This window comes from Armigeres subalbatus, chromosome 2 (genome assembly GCF_024139115.2).
Source record: "Armigeres subalbatus isolate Guangzhou_Male chromosome 2, GZ_Asu_2, whole genome shotgun sequence".
NCBI classification, from domain to species: Eukaryota; Metazoa; Arthropoda; class Insecta; order Diptera; family Culicidae; genus Armigeres; species Armigeres subalbatus.
The window spans coordinates 402114517-402124983 of record NC_085140.1 but is presented as its reverse complement, the minus strand read 5'-3'; the positions used below and the strand labels follow the sequence as shown (position 1 = coordinate 402124983).

Here is a 10467-nt window from a genome sequence, read left to right as displayed (position 1 = left end):
TGCATCTGCATGTCACATGAGAGGGGAGTTTTGTTTTGTGATGATTATTTACTTTTGCATTGCAAAAAAAAGAAAAAAAATTAGAATACCACCGTAAAAGTTGTGAATTCCGTGGAAATGTCTAGCTCGGACCAAATTGAGGATGAGGAAGTGCAGGAAATACTTAAAACGGGCACCGATTTACGCCAGTACTCGGCCCAGATCGAGAAGGAATTCAAGGAAGTTGAAAATCGTTCCATTGAAGACTACATCAAGGAGAGTCAAAACATTGCCAGTCTGCACAACCAAATCGGGGACACGTCGAACATTCTGGAGAGGATGGAATCGATGCTGATGGACATCCAGGATGCGCTGAACAACATCAGTACCGAAATTACGACATTGCAGAAAAAATCCGTCTCGATGTCGGTGCAGCTGACCAATCGGCAGTCGGTTCGGGCTCAGCTATCGCAGTTTATTGAAGATATGGCAGTGCCGGAGGAAATGATAACGTAAGTAGAATAATTTCTTGTAATAGTAGAATAATTATTGTAAGCCAGTTTCAATCAATTTGAAAATATTCCTAAATTGAAAATATTCAGATTTAATTGATTACAAATCGTATTGGTTATCCCTCATACTCTATATCTGAGGATATCCTACAACAAATAAACGAATTGATGTGAAATGACTTACGTTTTCCTTTTTCGAACGTATTACAAGTCAGTCAAAAAGCCGCTTGGTGCGGTTCAGCAGAACCCCGATCATATTAGAATCTTAACATGAAGCATTTTTGACCGTCCGAATAACTACTGCAATGATTGCTCCCTTGATCTCACTAAAACACATATTGTAAAGGTTTACGTGGTCTGTTCAATGAACTATTAAACTTTTTCCAGAACAATTATGGACACAGCTGTAACCGAGAAAGAATTCCTAATTCATCTAAATGAACTGAATCACAAGCTCAGTTTGATAAAGGAGCTCAATTTCAAGGAGTCGAAATCGTCGCAAGATGTTAGCGATGTGCTGCAAAAACTGAAAATCAAGGCAATGACCAAGCTGAGGGTATACTTGATGGAGCAAATCTACAAGTTCCGCAAACCAATGACCAACTACCAGATTCCGCAGAATGCCATGCTAAAGTTTAAATTTTTCTTCGAGTTCATACTTTCGAACGAGCGAATGGTTGCGCAAGAAATATGCAACGAATACATCGACACGATGAGTAAGATCTACTACAGCTACTTCAAGAGCTACTCGACCCGGCTGGGGGCTCTCAAGTTCGAGGAAGCCGTGTCCAAAGACGACCTGATGGGCCTGGAAGACACCGTAACGAGGAGCATTTTCTCCAAGACCAGTTCCCTCAAGAACAAGAGCACGGTTTTCTCGATCGGTGATCGCGGTGACGTTCTGAACCAGCAACTGGAAGCACCGATTATAGTTCCGCACGCCCAGCAAAAGATTCGTTATCCGTACGAGTCCCTGTTTCGGTCGGAGCAGTACGCCCTAGTGGACAATGCTTGCCGGGAGTATCTGTTCGTAACAGAGTTTTTCATTGTGCGAGGCCCTCAAGCCCAGGAACTGTTCAATCAGATAATGGGCAAAACGATGGCGTTGTTGATTGTAGGTTCATTGCGGTGAAATTTTCGGTTTATGTATGGTTTTTAACGTTTGGATTTTGTTTCAGAAAACACTCGAGTCATACGTACAGGACTGTTACGATACTATTGCCCTTTTCCTGTGCATTCAACTGTGTCTGCGCTACCAGCTGATGTGTCATAAGCGATGCGTCCCCGCTTTGGACAGGTAAATACATTAGTTGAGTTCAAAATTAGGCACACCCTTGGCTCTTGTTCTGTTTCAAATGCAACTCCTGTTGCAAACTATGAAAATTTTGCCATTGAATGAAGTTTGTTGCACTCCACTCGGTCAAGTCCATCTGTATGTAACATGTTCTGAGGTAAATATGAATAATGTTCATCATATGAGCCCTCTATCAAAAATGGTATATTATTGTGAAATTATAATAGCTTTGTAGTGCAACTTTGCTGTAAGCTAAAGGCAAAACCACAAATATAACACACTGAATACTTATTCATGAAACATCAGAATTTCAGATTTATGTATCTGGCACTCGGAATGAAACGCAGAACTTAACGAACAAGTATTTAACAGTTCATTAACGATAGAAGAACGCCTGAGTATCCAATCAAAACGCCTTCTCGGCTGTTTTACTTCCAGGTTCCTTCTTCGTTAATTTGGAACTCAGGCGATCGCTTTACATCCAAAATACGCAGTTTTTCTAAATTCGGTTTGATTCTGGTTCAGTATTCAGCAGTAGCCGAGGCAGCAGCTGCCCACGACGCCTTGATGAAAAATCATCGAACAGTACCGCCACCCCCATAATGGATTCCAACAATCTTTTTGCATGTGGCCGTTCTTTCCACAGTGGTTGGTGACCCTTTCCTGTAAACTTTTTGATCTTCCTGTTCTTTTCTCCAACGAATGCCGCTCCTTTCTCTTCAATAGGATCTTCATAATCGTGCAAACATTAACGACCCCATAGAAAATTGCCCCGACGAAATCGGATGCGAGATAACCGATTGTTGCACCTTCGCTTATGGGAATTTAACAGCAGTCATTGGCCGATCAGTCACTATACATACTTAGTCGGTAGTACCGATTTTTACGGATCAAATTGGTTGATTCGTCATGCGTTGAAATTGGTGTCCACGAAATTCCAACTAAACAAGCGATAAGCCAATTTAATAGACAGTTTCGATCAGCTGATCGAATCTTCACCTTCAATTGAGTGGACGGATTCATATTTAATCATCATATTTTATAAAGGTGATTAATTGATGATTATTCGCGATTCAGATGGCGGTATTGTGCAATCATCAAACTCGAGTAAAACCGATTCCCGCGCCACAGATTATCGCTTGGCTAACTAATGAATATTTAAATTGACCAGTAAATGAGTGTACAATGAAAAAAATTCCTTTCACGCGATGGAACCCATGATTTAGATGAATCAGGTAGAGCTGATTCCGGTATTTCTTCGTCCGGTCATGACGATCGATGATGCAGACCACGCAGCAGGACCTTGATTTCCTTTGAGCCAGGAAAATCATGACCGTAAGAATTCTGCCACCGGCTTGTGGTTCTCCTCTTTGTTTCCGGCATCATCTTCCCGCCCTCGCTGCAGAGCCGGAAGGTGCACTTCCGGAAGTTCCGACCCGTATTGGTAAAAACTAATAATCTTAAAATTCATGAACTCATTTGAATAATCATGAGTTGTAACGCACCCAACTCATGGATGAGTTGAATCATCGTAGGTTTTCTTTTGTTCTACTTCGTAAAAAAAAACAGAGAACTGACGTTTGCCGCATAAAATAATGAAAGCCCCTATTTTTTTTTTGATAATGGTTAAAACGATGCGTTTTAGCATGAGCACATGGCATGAATAATTCAAGCGTGATGCATTCCTTTAAAATCGCAAACGAGTCTGCTCGCAAGGAAGGGCTTTTTGAACCGAAATGATTTATTTTTGGAAAATACTCAAGTGAAAAGATGCATTTCAGCATGAATAACTCAAGCGTGTTGCGTGTCGATGATTGATATGTATGACTGTGATTTTACCAACACTGCTTCCGGTCCTTGGCAATAAACTGGCGAATTTTCGGATGCACGTCCGGCAGGTCGCCATTGAACACATGCGGGCACTTCTCCTTCCTTCTAGTTGTACCTGCGGCAGATGCTTCCCCAACAAACTTCGGAAGAGTTCCCCCAAACACATGCGACGCGACAGTCGTGACGCGATTCTATCGCTTGGCGACAGCGATTCTGTCGCCGTTGGTATGGAAGCGGGGAGCCTTAAAGCGAAGACCACTTTATCAATTTGATAATGTGGTCTTCGCTTAAAGCGTTTATTCGGCCAGAAATAGTCTTCTTCAGCTAAAAATTTAGCTTATTCAGCCAAAATTGTTTGTTGGGTTTTCCTCTTCTTATTCGACGGATCGCCGATGTTGCCATCTACAAACGAAGCGTATTGCTTTGTATGCTAGGAATGAATGGAACGTCGATTTGCTATAACATCAGATCTCGAAGTTTTATGCATTTCTAAAACATTTGGCATAAAAAAAAAATCGTTTCAAAACAGTTAAACTTTTACCGCTTTGATCAAACACTTATATGCCCATCACGTTCAACTCAATCGAACAAGTAGAAAGTTGAACATGTCAAAACGCAACAAAAACCTGGCTCGCCAAATTGTGTTTGGAGAGGTTTCCCTCACCTCCAATAGCAGTACGCTTTTACACGACCGGAATGGAATGGCCACCGAGTCTCCCATACTGGGACCGGGAGAGGATAGCGCCATCGCGCGAAGAGGAAGAATACGAATTTGAAGCCAAATACACGTCCGGGCGAGTTGCTATACAGGACTTGAATTAAAATCACAATGTGCATGTGTGAAAAAAAAACAACTAAAATCAACATTACTTTTAAAAAATCTCATCAATAATCTACGAATGATACGATCTCACATTGTTGTCAGATACTGGGACAATCTACAAGCAGTAATTTGGCCACGTTTTGAACATGTTTTTCGTATGAACATCCAAAGCATTCAGGAGTGCGACCCCACTAAGTTCCCCAAAGAAACTGGCCCGCATTATGTAAGTATATTTTTATTCCTTTATCATTATACAAAAACTTATCTTGTTGTAGGCTTGTGCAAGTATTGATAATATTGATAATAAGACTGTTCACGATTCACGTAACGTTGGAGGTGAAGGAAGGTCAAAAAATCCTCAAAAAGGAAGTGATTAGATTCGAGTGGGGTCTAAAATTGTCCATTGGTGCGTTACATAATTCGTGAACAGTTCCTTATCAAAAAAATACTTCGACTAACACCACTCTGTCATAAGACGAGGTAGAACTTAGAACTATCCCATTTACTTCCACCACTTAGGGAAGATCCATTAATTACGTAACGCAAAAATGAGGCATTTTCAACCCCCCCTCCCCCCTATGTCACATTTTTTGTATGAAACATCTAAAAATTATGTATGGGTCGTCACACTTCGACCAACCCCCCCACCCCCCTCTAAGCGTTACGTAATTTGTGGACGCTCCCTTAATTGTATCTCGACAGATATGTATTTCGACCTCAACAGTAAGGCAGTCTTTTGTGTCTCGTACTTGACTCGAATTACCGTATACGCTTGTCTATACGTATCACGTACTGCCATGAATCGCATATTTGTCCCATATAAATAGGAAACCCAGCAAAGATGGGACAGATATGCGATTCACGGCAGCGTATTTCTAATGGGATATTTTTAAACTCTTCTCATGACAAGTGAAGACATTCCACTAAAAGGCTCAAAATATTTATTTTTTAATTACCCACTAACATATATTCCAACCCGTAGATTACCCGCCGGTATGCGGAATTTTCCGCTGCCATTGTCGGAATTTCGGAAAACTTCCCCAACGAATTGGTGAGCCATCTGCTGTTGGAGCTGCAAGAGGAAGTGAAATGTTTCATGCTTCGTATGGCAGCAATTTTTACCACCCGTAAAGAGCAACTTATTTATCTGATCAACAACTATGACCTGGTTCTGGGCGTCCTGATGGAACGAACCCGGGACAATTCGAAAGAGGCCGAAGCATTCCGCGAGCTGCTCAGCACTCGCAGTTCCGAATACGTCGAAGAAATTCTGGCGCCACATCTCGGTGGTATCATCCAGTACGTGAAGGACTGCGAGCAGATGCTGGAGAAAGAACACACCGAGGAGTTCAAGCGTCAAGAGCGACGTTCGTTGCAATTGGTAGCGAATTTCTCGACCAATTGGAAAAAATCCCTGGAGGAACTGAACCGCGAGGTATTTTTGTCATTCCCATCACTTGTGACCGGAGCGCAGCTACTGCAGTTGGCACTGGCCCAGCTGGTACAGTACTATCACAAATTCTACAAGCTTTTGACTCCGAGTGCACGAGCTCAACTCGTCAACATCCACGTTATTATGATTGAAATCAAAAAGTATAAAAGTAATTATTAAGGAACAAGGCAAATTATATAATGTAGCAGAATAGAATTCAAATCAGTATATTTATTTTATTATTTTAGAAAATATATAAGTATGACACTTTTCCAGTTTAACGCCATTTAACACCTGAAGAGATTTTTACTCCGAAGTCAAACTGATTCAATCTTCATCGGATAGAAGCATCTCGACCAAATCTTTATTGGATACTTGCTCGCCGTCCAATCGTTGCGGGGACTTCCAGCGCAACAGAGTTGGCAAAAACACAAGATGAGTCCGAGGATCCTTGCGGAAAGGGTTGTTCAGATCTTTCCAGCTGCAAAAAATAATAATAAAAGATAGTTTTATAGATAAAATTTTAAAAAATATTTAAAATTAATGGGATTGGCAGCGACCATCGAATAGTAGGGTGGAACTAAAATGTGAATAGGAAATTAGATAATGTTCAATTTTTGTTACAACTTTGGGCTATATCACTTGATATAGAAAATCTTGACATGAGACGCCATGACATGATTTGTAGTGCAAACTTGATATTTGAACATTGATGTCAAGTTACTTTATCAAATGATAAAGCTCATAGTCTGATCGTGGTATTCGCTGCTATCAGAAACATTTCTTATCGCCTTTCCGAACAGACTGATAAATCAACAATGATTCAATGGTTTTGAAAGCAAAAATTGGTCCGACGTACAACACAGAATGTAATGCATTTTTTAGGTGTTTCAAAAGTAATACCGCGATGTGCCCTAATTTCGCGCGCGCCCTAACTTCGCGCATTATAAAATCATTTATTTTTTTCAATTTTTAGGTACCAGTCAAAATTGAAAAATCAGGAGGATTACAAAATATCATTGTTATTGAATGTTTTTCACGAAAAAATTTGAAAAACAAACTTGATTTAGTACACCAAATTAAATTATTTCAATTTGATCCTCCCATCGACCGCCATATTTGCTTGTGCTTAGCACAGCGACGAAGAACATGACCCAAGTAAACAAACGATTTTACTGCACAAAAATGGCTACTTCTTGGAAATATTTGTATCCATGCTCTGTTGGATATGTTTATTCGTCATTACTATTGAAAAGTGTAAAATTTTATGTATTTTGTGTTTATTTAGACTTTCGCTTTGTGAGCGAAATTAGGTATATGAGAGTAATTATGGTGCCTAATTTCGTTTATTGTTGTTGCGTGGTTTCATTTGCAACATTCTAATGAAACAAAAGCAATATAATACACAGGACAGTTTTACACTGAATAGAACCCGAAAAGTTCATTCCCATACGCTTTTTATCTAATTTTCAGGCGGATAACCACCGACATGTTGACTTGAAAAATCTTATAGATCAGTGCCTGCAATAGCTACCAAATCCGATGTGTAAAATGATGCTAAAATGTGCGATGTGTAAAATGATGCTAAACTTAAGATAAAACTACAGCAGCTTTTGTATGTATATAATATTGAAAATGTCTTGAATAAAACACATATTTGAAGATGTCCTATGTAAGAGATTTTAGGAATTTAAGACTTTCTTTCATGACGTCTAGAAAATTTAAACTTTTTTTATACACCAGCTAAACATTGCTCATACAATACCTTTTTTCTTAAAATATGGTTAATATTTCAGAAGCAAACGATATTTTAGGAGTTATGACTTGTGTCAACTAAAATGCATGAAGTTAAATCTAAGCAAAGCTCCAGGGTCGAAATATAGGCACATACCATTTCGACTAAAGAATGGGTCACTGACGGCTGTCTGATACCGTTATCTGCATATTTTGAACAATGGATGCATACTTCTATTGGTTAATTTATAATATTTCATCAAACCAATAACGATATTCAATTCCAAACATGAGCGAAGTTAGGAATACTTTTGCGCGAAATTAGGAACTATCACATTTTCTTGCGCGAAATAAGGAGCATACAACGGTCTCCGGGCCCTCCTTAGCCGTGCGGTAAGACGCGCGGCTACAAAGCAAGACCATGCTGAGGGTGGCTGGGTTCGATTCCCGGTGCCGGTCTAGGCAATTTTCGGATTGGAAATTGTCTCGACTTCCCTGGGCATAAAAGTATCATCGTGCTAGCCTCATGATATACGAATGCAAAAATGGTAACCTGGCTTAGAAACCTCGCAGTTAATAACTGTGGAAGTGCTTAATGAACACTGAGCTGCGAGGCGGCTCTGTCCCAGTGTGGGGATGTAATGCCATTAAGAAGAACAACGGTCTCGGATTCATACTCCATTTTTTTTTTAAATAGCAGCCAAATTTGCAAGTAACATTTTTTTGAGAACCTAGAATCCTTCTACTATGTAATGTAGCAAATGTTTCCAAATGGCCACTACATGTTTTTTAATTAACGTTTTAACCTTGTCAGATCTTAAGTGCGCGAAATTAGGGTACTTCACGGTACAACCAATATTTTTTTTTTACACGGTTGGTATTCTTTAATTTCCTGATTAACCTGATATTTCACAGCTTCTGAAATACCATCTGAATTTTCTTTGATTTTTTGTGAATTTTTTCATGGGGTTAACTCATAGTTTCATTAACGCTAAAGGTTGTAATCAATTTAAACCCACCCATGTAAAAAAAGAACTGGGTGTATCAATTGATAGTCAGTTGTGGAAGCACGCTTCGTTCGCACTTGTTTGGCCTTGTGTAATTTTTTTTTGGCACAACTGTAAACAAGTTTAAATAGATTTAAAAAAAGATATATCTTAAATTAAACCCTGATTGGAAGTTCATCACAACAACGCGAAATCGTTAATTTTTAGTATGACGAATCAAACATCTATTATTACTAACACCTCTTATAACTTTTTTATATTTTCTTTAACTGTTTCTATAAAACGTTATTTGCAAAGTTCATGCAGACGATGCTAGTCTCCATTTACCCTTGTGACCAAAGGATTATCAATCCGGAGCTGGGTAGTAAATTTTGGGTCTGGTCTTGGAAGTTTTAGGCAGGAAAACATTCAAGACCCCTGCATTCATTGTGCTTCGCCACACGACGAAACATATTTTTTTCATGCAAATGGTTAGCATATCACTAAAATCTATGAAAAGTTTTATTCAAACACTAAATTGAAAAGCAAGCCATGTTCTTTGCAATGTAGAGTAGAGCCATAAAAGAAAATGGTAATAAACTGGCGTTTCAATACTTACAAAGGACGATCGATTACAACAGTGATGAAGTGGCTATTGTCCGGAGCCAACGGCAGTGCTTCCTCCACAACCGGGGCCGCTGAAAACAAAAAACATCATTGATTACTTATGTCGATAGTTTTGTGATGGGCTTCAAGGGACCGATAATGATGATGAACAATGTTGTAACCCCTTAGGTATTGTTTTATATTCGAGCCTAATGCATATATCACATAACAGCTTATCTTATCTGATACAACATAGGTATCTGAAGTAAATAAATAATCCCCTTTTTCGTGCTATTATAGAGTGCAGAGGAATGATGTCATATTAATTAGAATTATTAAAAATTTAAGCAAGTCATCGAGAAATGATTTAATTTATTTGTTCCGGTTCCAAAACAATAAATTAAAAAAAAACGAGCTAAAGTTGAGCTGAATTCATCAGCTTTTTAGTTAAAACACTAAATTAATACATCAACATTTAAAATATGTACGCGGGATCTAATAACAAACATACCTTTAGTGATCAATGTTTGATAGACTAACTCATTTAATTATATAATTATGATACATTCAATAACAATATGTACTTTCATTAAAAGCCTATTAACACTCCCGACAAAACAGAACTAATTTACCTACCTCTGACGCAGTACGGACACCAGCTGTCTCCCTTCTCATCCTTATCGCCCTTGAAGAAAACATGCACCGGTTCACCCTTGGGTTCGAGACTTTCGGCAAGTTTGACGAACTCGTCCCAACCACTGGCATTATGTCGGACCACCATTCTGAAAACAGTACGAGTGAGGCGCATAAACGGAAGAAATCGGATGTGTTCGCTTGGTCACTGTTGCTTTCTAATGTACGCTGTTACGCCTCATTAAACTTTTACTGAACTGCACTTTATCCGGACACCTCGAGCATACACCTGCAGGAGATCACAGTCGTCACACCGCACACTCGATAACTCCAATGAGAATAGATAGAAGGTGAGGAAGAAGACCAAATGCAAGTGTATTAGTGGATGATGGAAAATGTAAACAGCAAATGGTGACGTACATATTTGCACGGCTTCTTATGGGAGCTCGTTCGAATGTAGTAGTGAAAGCTTTTTCGCCATACACGAAAGGCACGCACACAATATATGGATTTCCATACCTTAGTATTTATTTTCATTGCGATAACTCTGAAAGATGACTAATTTGCTGGCTGTCACATTTTCGACTTCGGTCGACTCCGCGGGCGCTCAAATTTTGATGATGGTACACTGAAAACCA

At 39.3% G+C, this 10467-nt stretch overlaps 2 protein-coding genes across 2 annotated transcripts; one reads left to right on the top strand and one right to left on the bottom strand.

Annotated features, from left to right (window-relative positions):
• LOC134213305 (vacuolar protein sorting-associated protein 52 homolog) lies at nucleotides 1-6151 on the top strand. Its single transcript, XM_062692254.1, has 5 exons — nucleotides 1-491; nucleotides 879-1605; nucleotides 1670-1788; nucleotides 4541-4661; nucleotides 5421-6151. Exons 1-5 carry the CDS (start codon nucleotides 118-120, stop codon nucleotides 6048-6050), a joined length of 1971 nt encoding a protein of 656 aa, XP_062548238.1. The 5' UTR covers nucleotides 1-117; the 3' UTR covers nucleotides 6051-6151.
• On the bottom strand, nucleotides 6064-10160 carry LOC134213307 (thioredoxin domain-containing protein 17). Its single transcript, XM_062692255.1, has 3 exons — nucleotides 9833-10160; nucleotides 9210-9288; nucleotides 6064-6351 (listed from the first exon to the last, which is right to left on the bottom strand). The coding sequence occupies exons 1-3, from the start codon at nucleotides 10002-10004 to the stop codon at nucleotides 6198-6200; spliced, it is 405 nt and encodes a 134-aa protein (XP_062548239.1). The 5' UTR covers nucleotides 10005-10160; the 3' UTR covers nucleotides 6064-6197.
• Nucleotides 10161-10467: the final 307 nt, after the last annotated feature.

Bases quoted from the DNA above. Each gene is read 5' to 3' on its own strand.
- LOC134213305 (XM_062692254.1), top strand. From the start codon at position 118: ATGTCTAGCTCGGACCAAATTGAGGATGAGGAAGTGCAGGAAATACTT. The intron at 492-878 runs GTAAGTAGAATA...AACTTTTTCCAG, and splicing joins GTGCCGGAGGAAATGATAAC to AACAATTATGGACACAGCTG. The intron at 1,789-4,540 runs GTAAATACATTA...CATTGTTGTCAG, and splicing joins TGCGTCCCCGCTTTGGACAG to ATACTGGGACAATCTACAAG.
- LOC134213307 (XM_062692255.1), bottom strand. From the start codon at position 10,004: ATGCGCCTCACTCGTACTGTTTTCAGAATGGTGGTCCGACATAATGCC. The intron at 9,289-9,832 runs GTAGGTAAATTA...TTTTGTTTTCAG, and splicing joins GTGTCCGTACTGCGTCAGAG to CGGCCCCGGTTGTGGAGGAA. The intron at 6,352-9,209 runs GTAAGTATTGAA...TATTTTTTGCAG, and splicing joins GTTGTAATCGATCGTCCTTT to CTGGAAAGATCTGAACAACC.